Raw genomic sequence first — 21,170 nt, forward strand, 5'->3', positions numbered from 1 at the left:
AAAATTTAGCAATCACAACTAAGTCAAAGTGTAGAAGGCAGAATAATAATAATAATAATCCAACGCAAAACCTCTCCTCTCGGAGAAGGGGGAGAGCGAGAGACGATCACTACAGGCGGTCAAGAAAGATGAGAGGGGCCATGAATCTTTGAAGGAAAAAAAAGTGACTCAAAATCTGATTATGGAAATAGATCCTCTGTTCTTTTAAGGTGTCTAAAGGTCTACAAGCAATAAGAGCTGTTCATTAGCAGTTTACGATGTGCAGGCAACACCTGCTCCCAAATACTTTGACTGGAGAATGAGCTACTGCAATATTTGTTTCTCTTTTGCCTGTCCATTTGGTAATCAGCTTGCAGGTTTTTGCTTGAATCACTCTGTAATATGATCAAGAAAGAGCCTGCAGTAAAGAGTTCACAGTGCAAGCTTACTGAGGAGTCATCATAACTCATGTTGTTTGCAGTCAAAAATAAATGCACTAAATCCCATTACTTTGCATCAAGCCTGCCTTTGGTCTGACCATGAAAACATCAGAGAATGTAAAGTAATCCTGTGCATTTCAAATTTTAGCAGCCAACAAATACGCACCTTAGAGTTTAAATTTGCTCAAATTAGACAATATCGAAAACACCCCCAAGGAAGTCATTCCACTTTCATCAGTGATCACAAGGAGCACTTGGATAAAAATTATATGCTTATAAACCAGCATAGGCTCTTTTGAGATTTACAACACAATTTGAGTACCAGACTTGTCAACAACACTGCCACCATGTTTGTACCACTGCCAGTTAGTATGCCAACTCCAGATATGGCTATCCAAATGATGTAGCAACTTCTAATAAAGATATTATAACACAAGATTAGCTCGGAACAAGAAAGAGAAAACAAAGAGGAGCTTAGTTCAAAAGAAAAAGAGATACAGTTGATTCCCTGTTAGCATGAAAAAATGGATCTTAGCACAAAAACCATAATAATAGTACACTCTTAGCTCACAGAATAACAAGAAGACAAAGATGCAGCTATACAAACAAAATAAGCAATCAGGTCTAACATCCTAGCAACTCCTAATCAAGAAATTAGGACACAAAATTAGCTTGGAACAAGAAAGAGAAAACAAAGAGGAGCTTAGTTCAAGAGAAAAAGAGATGCAGTTGATTCCCTGATAGCAAGAAAGAATTGATATTAGCACAAAACGCATAATAATATAAAGCTCTTAGCACACAGAATAACAAGAAGATGAAAAGATGCAGCAATAGATACGAAAAAACTCAATAAGTGATCAGGTCTAACTTCCTAGCATACTTTAACCTAATCATCCAGAAGACAAATGGATCATAAGCCTAGACTTCCCTATAAAAACTAAAACAATAAAAAAGATATTGGAAGAGTAACCTCACAATAAATATCAAAAACATTATGGGTATATATAAAAAAAAAACATTAGTGTCACTTTCTTGCAAGAAATAAAATGGAGAACTTTGATAGAAAATTCTAATCTACTAGCACTGCAAATTCTTGATTGAAATTAATCACAAAAGTAGAAAGTAGTCCATGACAAGTACCAGAAGTTGGCTACTGACAATCATATGCATCTAAGTGGAAATGCTCAGTAAATGGATACCCTTCAATTTGCCTAGAAACAAATCAATCATGTAATAATGTCACAACTTCTCTTGAAAAGGAAAACTAAATACTCTCTTCCATGCAACTCTTAAGAAATTTGGAAATATCTCAAAAATGGTTGCATGGCATCTCCAATTAGTCAATCCAAATCTTGTACCAAGAGAACTTACATAGCACTAAAGCGTGATGTATGTACCCTTGTGAATAGGCACCACTCATACTTACAGTATAAGCATGCAACAATCAATGGATTTAGTTTTTACTTTTTACTAGGAAATGTCAATGAGTTCATGTACATCTGCCCATATGTAGATAGATGGAAATAGCGACTCATTCATATATTGTGTTTACTTTCACCTTCAATTTCCAGCATGGTGATTAAAATCAAATCTAGAGGTACTGGTGTTATCTACAATGCCTGAAAATGTCTGTGTGTGAGAAAATCATACTTGGAAGTTGGAACCCTACTGTCTATTCATAAGTTATCCAAAGAAATGATCTCCTTCACACAAACCATCCCTTTTTTTAAAAAAAATTTGATTGATATGCATAAGGGCTTTGAAACATCTATATTTTCTTCTAAGCATTCTACTTGTACATCAAGTTGACAAATTGAGTTTTAATTTCCACAACCTCTTATCAATAATCGGATTTTTTTTAGAAGATATTTTTTCTTTTTTCTTATTTACCTTTTCCATAATTTTAGGGATTAGTTTCCAAAATTTTAGTGATTAGTTTCCAAAATTTTAGGGATTAATTTTCATAATTTTTGAAAATTAGTTCCCTAATTTTAAGATAAATACCTATCTTATCTACTTCCCTAACTTAATCCCAACCAACCCAATCCAAACCCATCGTCATCTTCCTCCTCTTTAGCCCCAGCCATCACTCACATCCACCATCCCATCTTCCTCTGTTCGCCGATACTGCCGCCGACCTCCACGGACGACGCCACCGCCGATTTCCACGGCCCTTGCTCTGCCATGCCACCATCTTCACCATCTACTACTATCGTCGCTCCAGCTCCTGCGCGGGCCTGCCACTGCTTCATCGCAGTCGTCGCTGCCATTCTTGCAGCTCCCTGCCATCGCAGCCGCCGCCGCTGTCCCTACCACCGCAGCTGTTGCCACAGTCGCTGTTATTGAATTCCGGTCACCGTTATCACGACCACCATCTACAGTGGACGTGTGACATTCGGTAACATCCATCCTTTCTTTACTGTTATTTGTTAGTCTTAAAATAGCAACCGTCTTTCTGTTGGTGTGGATCATAAACATATTAAGCCTGTTATTGCCTGCTATTGCCTACCTATTTACATTGCTTAATTCATTTGTTTTATTTCAACAAGCGCTTGAGCCTAATATTGCCTACCTACTTCTTTTTGTTTGTTACAAAAAAAAAATAATTAATATTAACGGTAGAACTAGCTAGGTTAGAGGGAAAGTCTTGACATAGCTATAGTCCCCATCTCGATCCCGGGAGCTTGTACTACTGATTTGCAATTTTTCTGCTGAGTCTGACTGACTCTTACTGAAAATTTCATAAGTGGTCGTAGGTTATTCTGGTTATTACTCCCTTATTGTTCGCTGTGATCTCTTAGCTTGCATATCATCATTCATTTATTGCATTTATTTCTTTAGTGGTAGAGACACTTTATATGAACCTTCGTAGTGGTAGGAGAGTATCTCACCCTTCATCCCAGTTTGTCATGGAACCCAATACTATGGAAGATTTTCGTCGATTTTTACAAGAGTCCATTGAAACCATTACTACCAAGTTGGACGACTTCAATGCTCGTCTTGAGGCTATTGAGATAGGTCGTGACCAACATGAGACTAGGAGTGACGTCGGTGCATCCAACACGAGTGCCATGCGTGCCGCTCCTAATGTCGAGACCCATCGACAGGCTCCATACTACCCTCACCATGAGAGAGGTCCTGAGAGAGAACCCCATAGGCAAAATTATCGTGAAGATACATTTGATTTTCAAAATAATAGAGGGTTTAGAGGCAATGTCGCATTTAGAGAATCTCAAAACCATGACAATCAAATTATAAAAAATATTAAGGTGGATGCCCCAACTTTTGACGGTCGCTTAGATCCTGCTATATTTACTGACTGGCTCCGTGAGATGGACCATTTCTTTGAGTGGTATGATCTACCAGAAAACTGACGCGTTAGATTTGCCCAAATGAAACTAGTCGGCCGGGCCAAACTATTTTGGCGAAGTATAGAACAACTATTAGTGCGACGAAACCAACCACCCATAATTCATTGGCCTGAAATGAAAGAAAAAATTAAAAGAAAAATATTTGCCACATTCTTATCTTGGTGACCTTTTGGATCAATGAAATAATTTTAAACAAGGAAATAGGCCTGTGAGCGATTATGTCTCCCAATTTGAGGAATATATGCTGAGGTGTAATGTTGTGGAGGATGAGAGGATGACACTGAGTCGTTTTAGGCGTGGCCTTAACGACGACATTCGAAGAAAGTTAGTTTTTCGGGAGGTTACCTCCTTGGACCAAGCTTACACTCTTGCGTTGAACTACGAGATGGTTAATAGGCAATAATTGCCTAGGCGAACAATTGGGCACACCTCTCCCAGTTACGCACCTACTAGCGTAAAAGCTCCACCACCATTGGTACCTATCAGAACTACCCAAACTGCCGCACCTGCCCAACCTGACAAAGGGAAGGGACCCCTCCATGAAACTGCACCTGTTAATGACCCCTGTCGATGTTACAAATGCCGACAAGTTGGTCATGTAGCCTCAAACTGTTCTCGAAAGACCCTTTATCTTGGGGAACAGGATGACATTATCGGAGAAAATGAGCTCGATGAACAAGTTTATGAACCTGACCCTGATGATGTCCAAGATAGTAATGAAGATCGTAATTATGGAGACCATACTGTTGGTGTTATTCGTTGCGCTTTGACGCAACCCCGGGAGATCGATGATTGGCGAAGGAATGCAATATTCCACACTTACATTAAATGTGGGACTAAAGATTGCAAAGTCATCATCGACAGTGGGAGTTGTATTAACGCCGTCTCTTCTAACGTTATATCTCGCCTAGTGTTAAAGTCTACACCTCATCCGAATCCTTATAAGGTATCTTGAGTAAATGATTCTTCCATTGCTATAAATGAGAGATGCCTCATTCCTATCACTTTCCTTTCTTATAAGGAAGATGTGTGGTGCGACATTGTGCCGATGGATGTAGAGCATATTATTTTAGGCCGCCCTTGGTTATTTGATCATGATGTAACTATTTTTGGGCGTTCCAACTCGTGCTCTTTCAATTTTGAAGGCAAAAATATTACGATAAATCCTATGCGCCCTAAAATAATTAATAAAAATAACAAGAAAAATGCTCCAAGTAAAAAGGGTTTGCACATAATTAATTCTAAAGAATTTGAAAAGAAAGCAAACCAAGGCTCTATTGTGTTTGCCTTGGTGCCTCGTGAAGTTGGGAGCACTACCCTCACTCCATCATCCGACGAATCTGCTCCTATACTAAATGAGTTTTAAGATGTGTTTCCGGATGATCTGCCGTACCAATTGCCTCCTTTACGCGATATCCAACATGTAATTGACTTTGTCCCCGGAGCGTCCCTCCCAAACTTGCCACACTATCAAATGAGCCCCAACAAACATGCTGAACTGCAACATCAGGTAAATGAACTTCTTATGAAGGGTTTCATCCGCGAGAGCCTAAGCCCTTGTGTTGTGCCTGCCTTGCTCACGCCAAAGAAGGATGGGTCCTGGCGTATGTGTGTCGATAGTCGAGCCATAAATAGAATAACAGTCAAATATCGTTTTCCCATTCCACAACTTGATGACATGCTTGATATGATGGCGGGAGCTTTAATTTTCTCTAAGATCGATCTTAAAAGTGGTTATCACCAAATACGAATTCGCCCAGGCGATGAATTGAAAACTGCTTTTAAGACGAAAGACGGGTTGTATGAATAGTTGGTAATGCCTTTCGGTTTATCAAATGCCCCAAGCACTTTCATGCGTGTTATGACACAAGTGCTTCGCCCATTCATGGGCAAATTTCTTGTGGCGTATTTTGATGACATTTTGATTTATAGTCGATCAAAAGAGCTTCATTTGGACCATTTGCGTCAAGTTTGTCTAGCGCTTCGTGCTGCTCAACTCTATGGCAATAGGAAGAAATATTCTTTTCTTGTCGATCAAGTCATCTTCTTAGGATTTGTGGTTACTTCAGAAGGAGTCCGCGCTGACCCTGAGAAGGTCAAGGCAATTGTTGATTGGCCGAAACCATGAAATATTCATGATGTGCATAGCTTTCATGGCCTTGCTACTTTTTATCGCCACTTCATTCGAGGGTTTAGTACTATCATGTCGCTGATCACTGCTTGCTTGAAGAAAGGAGATTTTCATTGGAGTAAGACAGCAGATAAAGCTTTTGAAGAGATTAAGAAGAAAATGGCAATAGCACCTGTAATGCGTCTTCCTGACTTTTCTAAAGCTTTTGAGGTGGAATGTGATGCCTCAGGCATCGGGATCGGCGGTGTCCTTAGCCAGGAACGCCATCCTATTGCCTATTTCAACGAAAAACTAAATGAGGCTAAGAAAAAGTACTCCACTTACGATAAGGAATTTTATGTGGTTATTCAAGCTTTACGCTATTGGCGCCATTATTTACTTCCGCATGAATTCGTGCTTTATTCCAACCACGAAGCTCTTCGATTCCTAAATTCTCAGAAGAAACTAAATTTGAGACATGCTCGTTGGATCGAGTTCTTACAGGAGTATACTTTTGTACTCAAACATAGAGCTGGGGTTGAGAATAAGGCGGCTGATGCGCTTAGCCAAAGGGTTTACCTTTTGTCTGCCATTAACATCAAAGTCACTGGGTTTGACAAAATGAAGGAAGATTATACAACTTGTCCGGACTTTGGCAAAATCGTTCTCACTTTGCTGACTGATCCGAACTTAGCTTTGGACAGTTATTCCCTCCAAGACGGTTACTTGTTTAAGGCTAACAAGCTTTGTGTTCCCCGTACGTCCGTGCGTGACTTCCTTGTTTGAGAGATCCATGCCGACGGTCTATCGGGTCATTTTGGACGTGATAAGACCATTGAGGAAGTGAAGCGCCAATTCTACTGGCCAAGTCTCAAACATGACGTCGCAAAATTAGTTGGTCAATGTAGGACTTGTTAGTTAGCAAAGCACAGAAAACAAAACACTGGACTTTACACTCTGTTGCCTGATCACCCGTGGCAGGACGTTAGTATGGATTTTGTCCTGAGCTTGCCTCGCACATTTAGAAAACATGATTCAATCCTCGTGGTTGTGGATCGCTTCTCTAAGATGGCCCATTTTATTCCTTGTACTAAGACCTCTGATGCGTCACAAGTAGTCAAATTGTACTTTGCCCATATTGTCAAGTTATATGGTCTTCCAAAAACTATTATTTCCGACCGGGATGTTCGCTTTATGAGCTATTTTTGAAAAACCTTATGGCACATGGTTGGCACAAAATTAAAATTTTCTACTGCTTATCATCCTCAAACTGATGGTCAAACCAAGGTTGTTAATCGTAGTCTTGGAAATCTTTTGCGCTGTCTCGTGGGTAATCATAACAAAAACTGGGATGTCATTCTTCCTCTAGCCCAATTTGCATATAATAACTCTATTAATAGGTCTATTGGCATGAGCCCATTTGAAGTTGTTCATGGTTTTAAAGCACGTAAACCTCTAGATCTGTTGTCTATGTCATCTCATTCTAGAGTCTTTGAGTCTGCTGAAACATTTGCACATCATGTTCATTCTTTGCATCAAGAGATCACTAAGTGAATTGAGGCAAGTAATCAACAGTATAAATTACATACCGACTTGCACAAACGTGCCAAGGAGTTCGATGTTGGAGATCATATTATGATTCGTCTCAGACCCGAACGATTCCCTTCGGGAGCTATTCGGAAGTTGCAAGCCCGTAGTGCAGGACCTTTCCAAATTTTGAAACGTGTTGGTGCTAATGCTTATGTCATTGATATTCCCCCTGATTATGGCATTAGTTGTACTTTTAATATTGAGGATCTAGCAGCCTACCATCCACATATGCACATCCCCACCGAACCCTATGCTACATCTACTACCCTTCCAGACATCCCTACTGTGCCATCTACCACTTCTCCATTCCCATCCACATCACAAGAAAAGATATACGCTATTTTAGATGATCAAATAACATCTACTGCAGAAGGAGGGGTTCACCGTTTTCTCGTTCGATGGCACGGGCGACCAAAGTCTGATTGTACGTGGATCACTCGCGAGGAGTTACAACAGCTTGACCCTGACATTTTGGAGTACTATCAGAGCCACTCGACTGGGTCGAGTTTCTTCCACCCCGGGAGAGTTGGTGAGGACACCACTTTTTGTCACGTTTATTCTCATAAGCACAATAGGGCTGCACCCGTGGCCCTTTGGCTTAACGAGGGTTGTGACTAGTCACCTTCTAGGGCTATTTTTTATCTTGTCTTTTAGTCACCTTCTACGGCTATTTTCGTCTTTTATCTTTTACTTTATTTGGCATATATAAAGGCTTGTAATCATCTTTTATGGGTTAATGAATATTTTGAGAGCTTCTATTGAGTGTTTGCTGGTGGATTCCAACGTCGGTGGATTCCAACGTCGGTGGATTCCAACGTCGGTGGATTCCGACACCCTGATTGGTGGATTCCTCGGGTTTGATTATTTCTCCCTACTTTTTCTTCTCAACTCTACAATCAAGACGCTGTTCTGGCATCAAAAAGGTGTGAACTTCCTATTTATCAACATGTGTATAACAAGTTTATAGGCACACCTTACATAATATACCTAGGAAGTAGGTGGGAACTTCCTACTTATCAACATGTGTATTACAAGTTCATAGTTTATGTACACAATATACCTAGGAAGCATAGGATACTTCCATAGTTTATGTATATTAAAAACTGTAACAGATGCTATAGTAGCGGATTAACAGTTGAATGTAGACATAACTGAGAATAAGCTATTGAAATATAACCTCGCTCTAAGCATGCATTACGAAATTAGAATTTTTACTAACTCTCTCTTGGTCCTTGACCTATATCTAAAATAAGTCGTGAATTGTTAATGGAGAGTAGTGAACGAAGCAGCATGAATAACAGGAATAATAAGATTGAGGATGCGACATCAGTTTCAGACCAGATTGTTACTGCTCTTATGCAAAACATTGAAGCACTTGTTTTCCACTAGATCATGAAGCTGGCTGACAGCACAACTGGTAGACCATTCAAACATTTAAGTTCAACCTGGTTCAACATTTTAAATCCTGTGTAAAGAGCATCACAGTGAATAGAAGCTCAAGTACAAGAAAAACTAAATAAAATGGTACTTGATTATTTGTACAAATTTAGGCTTCTTGCCAAGCTATCCTATAGGAAGGCCTTGATCCCCACCAATAACCTAGAATGGGCACTAAAAGGAGAAATACAACAAATTCTGGGCATATAAAAGTATAAAACTTAGTTAACATGCTCAAAAATATAAACAGCCTACAATTAATGCACTGAACCAACATCCTTTAATTCCTTCTATATTAACAGACAATGTTCCCATTTTAACTTACCAACAGCCAAAATTAGAACTTGGGAATTACAAAGTATCAACCAAAAGAATTGAAAAAGAGTTACATGCATAGGCTCATAGCCAGAGATATAGCATGCACTATAGTAAGTGACTAACCTGACAACAATGTTTCCCATTTTTACTTACCAATAGCCAACGATAATTAGAACTTGGGAATTACAAAGTATCAACCAAAAGAATTGAAAAAGAGTTACATGCATAGGCTCATAGCCAGAGATATAGCATGCACCATAGTAAGTGACTAACCTGACAAGTGCACCTAGGTTTTAAGTGACAGCAACTTGTAGGCACAGTACCATCCTCACACTATTTCCATCAAGGGTTGGGACTGTGTGTAATGGCATAATGTGTCGCCAGAACCTGTAATGAGGCAGCAACATGCCAAATTGGTACATGTTGGGCAGCATGTACCATGCTGCAAAGCATTAAAATTGATGAAGTGATTATTCTTGATAGTTCTATCTTCAGCTTTCTTCAATGCCTAAGTTCATTTTGACATAATTAACTTCATCCTAGGTTTGTCTCCCAAAAAACATGATGCTAAAAAATTGAATGCCGAAAAACTTGAGAAGTAGTTTATGAAATAGGAGAATATTGGTAGCATTAGTTGCTTCATAAACATATCCATAAGGTAAGGTTTCTGACTTCTGCATATTTTCTGCATGCATATTTCTTAAAAGAATTTCTATGAATACTATTTCTCCAAGAAAACAAATCTTTGTACATGAAATAGCCAACCACTAAAAGGACAATTCCAATTTGAAGACTACTTTGCAAGTTATTATTCTCAATTGAAAAAAGGTCTCTCACTGCATTAATTTGGAGGGCGTTACAACAATCGAGCCTTATTCCAACAAACCAAAAGAGAGAGGGGGAAAAGAAAAAGATATTCAGTTTGTTGAATTTGAAGGCAATATTAATGAAATAAGTACTTTTGCAACTTCTGCTGTAAAAGATATGTATAAAAGTAACTAAATAACATATACTTTGTTGCTAATAGAAAAGACTGTTGCCATAGTCCATACTGCATGATTCTATCTGAGATACCACAGAAAACGGAAGCACCTTACCAAATTATAGTTGAAGATATTGCTGTGGCTTGACCCACTTTAACTTTAACTGTTGCCTCCCTCTAGCACAAATGTTAGTTTCTAACATTCAAAAAAATCGAGTGATTATACGGATCAAGGCAATAAATAAATAATGTACAAGGAACTTATAGTTGCAGCTCATCTACTTTGTTCTTTTCCAAAACATCAATATAGCTCCAGTACAACCTCAGGCCCTCAACCTAGAACCTTTTTGTTACTATCACCATGAGACTTAGTAACTTACAAATGAAAGTTAACCTAGCCTTCATTTCAGTAGCAACTAATAGTCTGTTAAGTGTTAACCAAACATTCTAAGCACTTCAATTTGAAACTCCAAATTAAACAGCTAACTGTCGAGAGCCAATTGAAAAGTGTTGATATGTACTGCAATTTCAAGCAAAGCACAATTGTACCGCATAAACTATTCCTTTATAAAATATATGTATATCTTTCAGTGGTGTACAGTAGCTTACAGAGAAAATTTCCCTGCTAGACAGACACAGAATTCATCTAAATGGTTCAACTGGTGCAGTCTCTTCAAGAAATGCAGCAGCTTTAAAACAGTCAGCAGCCTCAAGCACCAACCTGCCACCATCGGCTTTATAAAGTAGACCTAGATTGAACCATGCAACATGGTTTGTTCTATCTAGCCGCAGCGCATCAGTTAGAAAGCTTCTCACAACAGGTAATGGTCGGCCACCAAACTGCCGAAGAACAACACCTGTAGATACCAAGCTTGGGACATGTGTAGGTTCTACATCTAATGCTTTTGCATATGCTCCGAGAGATTCTTTCAGAAGACCTTTTGCTTCATATAGCTGACCTGAAATGGTAAATAATAATTTTCAATCTGACTGAGGCTTCACACCAGACAATCAAACTGTTTGTGCTTGTAATGCAGAATTTTGATTATAAGAATCAATCGTATAAAGGAATGCATATCAGTTAATGATAAATGTTCTCTAGGAAAAGTAGTCTTAGATGAGTGTATTCAAACTTCACAGATTGCGTTAGTGTCTCTCTATGTCTGAGCTCATTCAAGACAGATTTTATGTACACGAGAGATGTATCAAATTATTGAGAATATGACAGTAAAGGTATTAGCACACTTAATAAAAATATGTAATTTGTGTTAAACAAGCTGATGCAAAATGTAAGAGTATATCTGTTTTTGTGAGTGCGGAAGCAGCAGATTACAAAGAAAGTACGGAGGTCAAATAATGAAGCCTGCATAGAGAAAGAAGTCAGATTCACCAAACCACCATAGCGGTAATCTATGAAGCACGGACACCTCTCCTAGGGGGAGGTGTCCGTGTCGGACACGGACACGCTTCGGACACGCATGGGACACGTGTCCAACACGTGTCTGAAGTATCCTTAATTAAAAAAACATTAAAAAAAATAGGGACACCGCGGGGACACGGGGGGGACACGGCAGGACTGATATCATTGTTAATGAGTCAAGATTGGGTCCTTTTTATTAATCCAAATCCAAACCCAAAATTAATTTCCCCAAACCCCTACCCTTTAGAGGAAATCTCTCACTCTCTCAGCCCTAAATCCTCACCTTGACGAACATGTGGTTGCGATAAACTTTTTCTTTAGATGTATCAATAATTATATATATTTTATTTATTTATTTATTTCGCCGTGTCCTATGCCGTGTCGGTGTCCTATTTTTTCAGAATTTGCCATGTCGCCGTGTCCGTATCATGTCGTATTCGTGTCCCGTGTCTGTGTTCGTGCTTCATTGGCGGTAATATTCCCTATTTCATTTAAAATAAACTCAATAGTCGATACAGATCTGATAAAAGATATCTGGTTGGTATCACCTGAATTGAATTTTATCTCAGCCGATGTAATATTGTATCTAATTGTTTTCTTGAGTACTGCATAACATCAGATTATAGATTAATCCACTGCCTAATATAGCGCACCTATAACTAATTGGCAATGCAATAGCTCTAATTATGCCCTTTAATGTTTATCCTACATCTATTAAGCTTGCACAGGGAGCGCTACAACAAAAATTGACAAATGTATAACCAGAAAACCTAGGATTCATCACGCTATTTCAAGTCCAATACAGAAATAAAATAAATTAGATGGATGGTGTAACCTGTCTCTTTTACTGATATTATGGTGTTATCCTAACAGAAATCACTGGAAAGATTTGCAAAATTACCACACAAAAAAAGGCTAGAAATGAATAGACTACCTGTAGCATGCCACCCAGATGCAGAATAAGGACAAATTAACCTTAGGTTAGAGAGACAACCCTCTGCATCTTTCAATTGCTTCATGCTAAGATAGACAAGAACAAGATCATGCCATGTATCTACTTCCAAACTTCTATCGGCCTTTCCACCCTGTCAATATGAAATATTTACAGGAAAAGGAATTAAAGATGAACAGCAAAAGAGAGACCATAAATGCAAATTAGAGAACTCTACAAAATGAGAGTATGTCAATCAAACAACTAAAGGAACTGTACTACCACATATTTATATGAAACATCTTGCTAAATAGAGCAAATGTTCATCTCAAAAGATCTGGACCTAATTTTGAGAGGACAAACTATTAATTAGCTAATATAATCTCAGGAAGAATTTTTATAATAGAATATGTTAAGGTCAAGTTATAATATTAACCTTCAAATACTTCATTCCAGCACCGAAGCTTTTAGTTTTGAGCTGAATAATGGCAAGAAGCTGAGTATATGTCTCAACAGCATTCTTCAGTTGCCCCTGTGCAATCTGAATTTTAGCTTTACTCCGCAATAATTCTCCCTGGCTCCACTTACCAGTCTGATCCAGAGCAGCATTGATAATAATTTCGGCATCAGCAAACCGTTTCTGTGCACTCAATATTCGAGCCAAAAGAATCCACCCCTTGATATTTGATCCGGCTTCTAATTTCAAAAGCCGTTTTGCATAGGAAAGTGCTGCATCTAACTTCCTTTGTTCAGCATTTTCTAGGCAGAGGTTCAGAATTATGTAATAATCTTTTCCTTGCATCTTCTTTTCAGCACTCTCTAGTGCCTCGAGTGCTTCACATTGCCTAGAAACTCTCTCGGAATCAGAGGCAGAAGATCTAGCTTGAGCTGAAAGAGAAATACCCAGTAAACAATTTGCAACAATTTCCATCTGATCACATATTCCCTGTAAATTGGTAAGTGCCCTACGTGCATAGGAAGCACCTTCTTCTGCATATCCCCTGTTCTCACTGCAAATTTTGGAAGCTAGTAATAAAGCTTTAAGATTATCAGGATCCTCCTTTGCATTCAATAGTTTTTTCAATAGATTAAAAGCTGTGCAGTAATCATCTTCCCCCAAGTAGCACAAAGCAAGAGTGTAATAACGCTCTTTCCTATCCAATACACCAGGTAATAATTCTTCAACCTGATTGGCAAGAGATTTTAGTTGTCCAGACATTGACAATGCAAAACTGAGATGATCAATGACAGATTGATCCCACTCGACCTTCTTGAGAGCGAATTTTCTCAAGAGAATCATTAGAAGAAGAATGGCTTCTTCAATATTGTTTTTAGGAACAAATGAACCATCCATTTGAAAGCGGAGGTCTGGCGGACTTGCTTCACAACCTCCATATAGAAGAAAGATAGCGAATTCCTTTTGTATCCTTGCTATGCTCTCAGCATCAAGATTCCAATGTCTAAGAAGGGCCCTCCTATATGATGACATGGCTTCATGTGCAAAACCCGCCAATTTCCATAGCTCAGGAAGCAACTCTACTGTTTTGCTTACAGTTTCTTGCAATTTACAGTCACCACCAAAATTCTCAGGCAAGCCTTCAGGTACGGCAGATTCCACAATATCCAATATAGTACTGCATTCCTGAGCAGCTTCTGCAAAACCAGATTGGAACCAGATTACATGCATAAACAATTTGATGAACTCCTAATTTTATCATAAGAGAACCGAGGACTGTGGCTTACAATATTTCCTGATAAGTGACAATAATCATATTGAAATCAGATAAACTATCTCCATGCTATCATAATTCCAGAACTCTTACAAACAGGAAACAGTACTTTATACTGAATGAGAAAAGACATCATGGATGATTTGGAAGGAAAAAAGAACATCACAATGAAGCCAAAAAAAATTAAAAAAATAAACAAGTATTAGGACGAAAATTGGTAGTTTGCTACAGGCCGTGGCATTCTACGACCATTAGTACTGAATTACCGAGCAGACCACTTTTTTTCATTTTTGATTCAATGAAATCCGTTTCCGTGAATTAGTGTTACTTTCTTTTCAAGTCATTTGTCTCCTCTAACATATTATTCATTTATTATCACACCACAATTTCCTAACACAATATGACAATATGCAGTGGAACAGTAAGAGAAGAGTTGAACAAGCCATGGTCAAACCAGAGGTTAGGCATACCAGAAAACGAGATTCAAGAGACGTCACAAGAAGGTGGACATTCCAATCACAGTGTTAATCTTAAACATTGTATCCACCACGATACTAACTCAGTCTGGATATAAAGAACATTCTTTGTACTTTTCCTCCTCTTGATATTGTAATCAACCGTCTAAGATACTTTCTGTCTTCCTACAGAAATGACACAGATTTATATCCCAATTATTTTGGGCCTGCAGCATGGCTCATTCAATTCATTCAGCTGTCTTCAAAAATGTCCTTGGCTGATAAAGGTTTCTAGGCCAAAACTTTCTCAATCCTATGTTTTGTGACAGCTTACGCATCAGTTGGATCACATCTTACTAGTCCACTACATTGTCTCAATTGGACATGTTCAAAACATCTTAAACAAATATCTTTGCATTTTATCATCACTCACTCCTAGCATTGTAGAACTATAGTTGCTTAATATTGTATTTTTCCTAGTGACACCACTCATCAATCTCACTATTCCAAGTTCAGCTAATCTCAATATTCCCTCCTAGAATCCTCATAAACTTACCCCCACTTTGTGGTCAAAAGGATCTGACTTAGAAAAGTGCATGTACTTAAACAGTAATTATGTTATACCCTCAAATAGTTAATTGTGAGAAACTAGTATATATAGTTTATGATCCTAATCTTATGGATAATGATGCTCTTTAGTATGTCCTGTAATGTTGTCTGTCAAAACATAAAAAAAATTAGATAGTTTGCATCTGACTATGTACCTACCTACCTACTTAGGACAGTGCCATGAGCAAGAAAAGAAATCTTTCATAAAGGATTATGAATTTCAGAATGATATGTCCCACAAACTACATGAGCCCCAATATATGGGAAGATAAGTCTTCAATTTGAAGAAGCCACTACCAAGAGACGATCTCAAGGAATATCTGCCATATAAAAAGTTCTAGTAAAAAAATCATGTGTAAATCAGCTAAAGTAAGAAACTTCGCATTGACAATAAGATCAGAGTAAGAAAACATAACATAAGAAACTCAGCAAATCTTAGCACATTAAGTTCAACATAAAAAACTCAGCAAGTATTAGCACATTACGTTCTCCAGTAAAAAGAAGAACTTATGTTGTACCTTTGAACCTTCCAAGGTCATGCAGAGCTCTTGCTTTAAGATATACAGCTTCAATGAGTAAACCGACAGCATGCAATGACATAAGTGATGCATCCCAGTGTGATCGAGCCTTGCGACGGTCTATTCTTCTAGCTATGGACATTTTCATCTTAGGAGCTACTGCAGAAATGTCTATACCATCAAATACACGAAGTGCAGCTTCAACATTTCCTCTCTGGTACTCTAGCCTTCCAAGTAATGCTCTTGCTTCCTGCAAATTATCAAACTCCCAAGAGTTCTACAATCAGAACTAGTACAAAGGTACAGTTAACTTTACATTATAACACTTTAACTAGATAGTTGCATACACTTTTCATGACCAGGGCAATCCTACTCTCACTGTCCACATGGTAGTGGCAGAAGTTTTTCACATCTTTAGACGACTTAAGACATTATTCCACAACGTATTAAAAAGATTATTGCTTTGCACCTTGTTTTCCACTCTCAAGAGCATCTAAAGAGTAATTAAATATACTGGCTGAAACGAAATCAGTATGCTAGTGTAGGACAAAAGGGCAGCAAATTTGCAAGCAAGAAAGGGAAAAAAAAAGATTAATAGTCTGAGACATGGGATAAACTCTTGGTGCTGTTCATGTCCATGTCCCTTTTCCTCAGATATCCTTTCTATCTGAAAATTTGGCAGAGCCCACTTCTATAATATATTACTAACATTAAAGGTCCAAAACCTAAAAAGCATGGATACAGCGTTTACCAGGCTACCCTGGAAGTACCAAACTCAAAGCAGAATAGTGACATTCAAGAAGAATTAAGACAAATAGTAGGAAAAAGAAATTCACAGGAAAAAAACAACCTTAGTCAAATATAAGAGACAAGTAATTACTATGTGTGTCATCCATATACTAAGCTACTTGATATTTTGGCACGACCCTATCGCCAGATCAAAAGATACTTTCTCACGTAATTAACTTCATATCAAACTTCTCCCAACTAAACTACTAGAACTGAGAAGACTCCATCAAAAGATTAACAGATTTCTAAGACCATTAATCACCCGAAATTGACCTTCTAAAATTTGAAGGGCAAAGAGAACTTCTATAAGAACGGAGGAGGAAAGAAGGGGCCATCACGCTGCTTTTTCCTGCACAGAATCCTCTTCCCTATATGTAGAACTTATACATAAACCCTTTAATAATCCATTCCATACAAATTCCATTAAATTATTATAAATATGAACTTTCAGCTAAATTTGAGATCCCTACCATCTAACTAACTTGTAAAAATATTATGATGATCAACATTCTGCAATCAAATTAATACTACTTCAATAAGCTTAAGAAGATCTAGGACCGCCAATTACAAGTGAATGGATACCTCGTAAATTTCTCATCTCAGTCTACTGCAGCACTTGGACAGTAAAATAACAAGGAAATACAACAGATGCTTCTTATTCATGGGGTAAGGAGCTTAAAAATATCATACATAACTGTTTAATGGGACGAGGACATCTCAAAGCATATAAAAATTCATAGATAATATAAGAATTACTAACGAGCAATCCTGACTTGGAGGTGATATCTTGATTTTCATCTACTGAAAAAGGGTAATCCCATAGATTTTTCTTGTTAATCATACTAAGCAGCCTAGCTCCAATAGAAGTACCTAATCTCATACTGCACTCCTCCAAAAGCTCTTGATAATCAACTTCTTATACAAAATAAAGTATCTAAATCAGAAAATAAACCAGAAGGAAGGGTCAAACCTCATAGTTAAGGCAAGCGCCCTCACGTAGTGAAGATTCGGCTTCTTCAATATTGCCGGTGTCAATCCGGCGCTCACCCTCGCCATTTTGAGAAGAGTACCCGCTGACTGAGCAGTCCTTTGTGGCAAGGGACTCAGATGACCGAATCATTTCATCTGCTCTCAGTTGTTCCCCAGAACACAAGCACTTCATTGCACTCCTTATAGTTGATCTAATGAAGCTTCTCTTCTCCTTCATCCTGCTCCATCATAAATATTCACCTTTGCACTTACAGTGCACTGTTATTGGCAACTCATCTGAATCATGGAAAAAGAACAAACATAACTATCGAGATTTCAAGAAGATATTATGCTTCGGCAAACAGGGCAAACTAACTATTTACTAAATTAAAGAAACTCGTGCTAATTTCAATATTTTGTGACGGTTGCTTTTGAAAACAAACTACTAAAATTACACGATCTGGGCAGCAAAATTAATAGGGAGTAAGTGAATTTATGCGCAAACCATCAGAACACCCAAAAAACGAAAAGATCAAAGACTTTCTATTCCACAAAATCCATTACCCCTATCAAGCAAGTATGAAAAATATAACGGAACCAAACTAGAGAGCACCAATAAAGCATATTATCATACAAGTATACAACTAAATCCTTACAAATTACAATAGAAAGGTTACGCTCTGACAACAAAACCGCCAAATTCATCTTCTTCCCCCCGAAACACTTATTGAAGAAATCGAACACTGAATTCCACCAAAAATATTCATCCAAGAAACAAAATAGAAAAGAATAAAAGTCATCTAACTATTTTTCTTCATCGTTTGCCAAGAAGAAAAACCGTAGCAAAAGCCAGAAAAAGGATTATATCGTACGACGAGGATTCGCTTCAAATTAACTGAAAATGCAACTTTTGATTGCCGCGCTAGAAAGTACGTCTAATTTTTAAGCCTCAAGACAGAAGAAAACCATACCTACAACCAACAACTATCCAGAAGCGATCCACATGAACAACATTCCAATTTTCACCCCCTCCAAACCCTAATCCTCAAAATACCTTCCTAAAATACCAGAGAAAGAAAAATTCATCGGATTCTCCTCCAACCCAATTGAGACCTTACCATACCAAGACGGGAAAAAGATCTCCCCACCAATCCCGACCTGACCAAATTAATGCAGATTCCAACCGCAAAGCATCGAGGAGGAGGGACATTAACTCATCATAAAAGACGTACCTTTCCCACATGAGGCTGTCAAATCTCGCCAACCCAATTCTTCAATTCCGACGTCTACCACAGCCAAACACCCAAGAAAAATTCAACCTTCGTATGCTTCGATCCCAATCCGGGCCCCAACCAAAAAAATCTGACCGAGTTACTACTATTAAGAAGTCAAAAAGGGTGCCCCTTTTACTTTAATCACAAAAATTCTTGGGTTCTTGAAGAAGCGATTCCATGGACCAAATCAAATCAAATCAAATCAAATCTTTATTTTATTACAAAGGTGGGGGATAAGAGGTTTTAAATTGGAGGTGGGGGTAAGGACTAAGGAGACTGGGGAGGAAAAAGAACGGAGGTAAAAAAAAAATTTAAAAATAATAATAAAAGGTTATGTGGGCCCCGCCATTGGGACGACGGCACCAGAAGGCGACACGTTCGATGCCGTTTCCTGTGCGCTCTCGTGTTTCTTTCTCCCGGCGCCTTCGCTTGACTTGATAAGTTTTCTTTTCGATGCGAAGACGTACAGCTCTCATTCCACGGTTTAATTACATTTGCACTTTCTCGAACTAGAAGAGTTTTTTTTTTGACCAAACTAACCCTCCCTCAAACCTTTATTTACCAAAATATATCGTAGCCCAAAACTTAATAGGGCCGATATTAAAATGATAAACTAATCCCCGCATTTTACTTTTCTATTAAATAAAATGACAAAATATTTCTATTTTTCATTTATAATATGGTATCCAAGTCTTAGTACTACACTGAGTCTTTGTTGCTAATAAGTTTAGTGTTTTACTAATATAAATGCTGACGTATATTTTTGTGTTAAAGTTTAGAGTAGGGGGGTAGTTTGATCAAATATTCTATCGAACTATAACATAATATCGAAAACAAGAAAAAAAAAATAACGACAAACAACCACACACCTAATCTAATCGGCTGTGGTATTTTATTTGATTCGATTATATAATTCAATTTGATCATAAGTGGCGCACGTGATATGATTTAAATTAGTATTGTAATATAATAATGATATCCTTATAATCGAGAATATTTTTTCACATAAATTTACGGTTAGTTAAACTTAATCAAATCTCTTAGTTAAATTAACTAAGCTTAAAAAATTATAAAAATAATCTCAACTAAGTTATACTAGAGATATTTTAATTATTTTTAAAAAAAATTATCTCTACGGTGTTAATTTAAATCTAATATAAGACGTTTTTATATTCGCTAAATTAGATGACCGGCTTCTCTTTCCTCCCTTTTTGCCTTTTGCCCACCCTCCTAATCCTTTCCATGAATCATCACTTCCAACTAAAATGGTGACAAAAAAATAGAATGAATCTTAGAAAATTGGTCACTAGCATATAAGAAACTAAAATTACGAGATATTGTTGTTGCTGAAATAAAAGCTCTTGGTACAACTCTAATCTCCATGAACAACACGATAAAATGTGTAATTGTAACTAAATCACTCACTAGTCGTAAAAACAAAGTTGTTATTGGAAGGAATTGGGCAGATAAATCGTACTCTTTCCACTCAAATCAATGTCCCATCATACCAACGATGAATAGAATTTATGAAAAAAAATTGTATATAACACCCTGTTTTATAATATAATTATAATTTATATTTTATAATTTTACTATTTATAAATTGAGTCATCTAATTTAATAAATATATGCAAAAAGTATTCTATGCTAGATTTAAACTAACACCACCATCAAAATATTTTATTAATTAGAGATATTTATTTTTAAAATAACTAGAATGTTTTTATTTTTAAAATGATCTTGGTATGACTTGGTTGACGGTATTTTCGTAATTTTTTTAGTTTAGTTAACTTAATTTAAAATTAATTATTTTATAATTTTTAGTTTTTTGTAATAATAATATAATAATTTATTTTTAATGTGATATATAATGAATGTCCTTTAATTAGATATAAAATAGATTAATATATATATATAAGTAATTATATATTAATCGTTGACACCGTCCACTTGGTCTCACCCATTATATGAATAGAGGGTCACTTCATTAATATGCTATAGTTGAAGGGGTGTATGCGTAATTAAACATTCACTCAAATTAGGCGTTTCTTGATCTGTCGGCTGTGAGCAGGCAATCAGCAAACAGCTGAGCAATGCTTCTCAGAGACATTCATGAGGTATCTTCTTTTTATCCTTCTTTCTTTTTTTTATCTTTATCTTTGTATAAAAGAAAGTTGTATAAAGAAGTTCTCTCCTTATTTGCTGCTCAGCTTTTTTAAGAGAAAGATAAATGAGAGGAGAGCACTTT

The 21,170-nt window shown here is 37.4% G+C and overlaps 1 protein-coding gene across 8 annotated transcripts; it reads right to left on the minus strand.

Moving 5' to 3' along the window:
- Window positions 1–29: 29 nt before the first annotated feature.
- LOC140784502 (protein NPGR2) lies at window positions 30–19,179 on the minus strand. Of its 8 annotated transcripts, XR_012108285.1 has the most exons (10): window positions 18,620–18,760; window positions 17,650–17,945; window positions 15,891–16,140; window positions 13,015–14,231; window positions 12,582–12,732; window positions 10,837–11,186; window positions 10,343–10,423; window positions 9,519–9,632; window positions 8,829–8,955; window positions 30–832 (listed from the first exon to the last, which is right to left on the minus strand). XR_012108285.1 is itself a non-coding variant. In XM_073131964.1 (6 exons), the coding sequence occupies exons 2-6, from the start codon at window positions 17,884–17,886 to the stop codon at window positions 10,870–10,872; spliced, it is 2,172 nt and encodes a 723-aa protein (XP_072988065.1). In that variant the 5' UTR covers window positions 17,887–17,945; window positions 18,881–19,179; the 3' UTR covers window positions 10,771–10,869. The 8 variants fall into 8 exon arrangements, 5 of the variants coding, with proteins under 5 accessions (XP_072988065.1, XP_072988066.1, XP_072988064.1 ...); XR_012108287.1 differs by lacking the exon at window positions 10,343–10,423; XR_012108286.1 differs by lacking the exon at window positions 10,343–10,423 and having other exon boundaries at window positions 9,519–9,687.
- Window positions 19,180–21,170: the final 1,991 nt, after the last annotated feature.

Source organism: Typha latifolia, chromosome 3 (assembly GCF_019914945.1).
Source record: "Typha latifolia isolate L0001 chromosome 3, TyphaL0001v2, whole genome shotgun sequence".
Taxonomy (NCBI): Eukaryota; Viridiplantae; Streptophyta; class Magnoliopsida; order Poales; family Typhaceae; genus Typha; species Typha latifolia.

What these genes read in the sequence shown, in the direction of transcription:
- LOC140784502 (XM_073131964.1), bottom strand. Translation starts at nt 17,886, where the DNA reads ATGAAGGAGAAGAGAAGCTTCATTAGATCAACTATAAGGAGTGCAATG. An exon ending in TGACCTTGGAAGGTTCAAAG is followed by an intron (nt 14,232 to 15,890) that starts GTACAACATAAG and finishes CTGGTTTTGCAG; the next exon opens with AAGCTGCTCAGGAATGCAGT. An exon ending in ATCTGGGTGGCATGCTACAG is followed by an intron (nt 11,187 to 12,581) that starts GTAGTCTATTCA and finishes TTACCATTTCAG; the next exon opens with GTCAGCTATATGAAGCAAAA.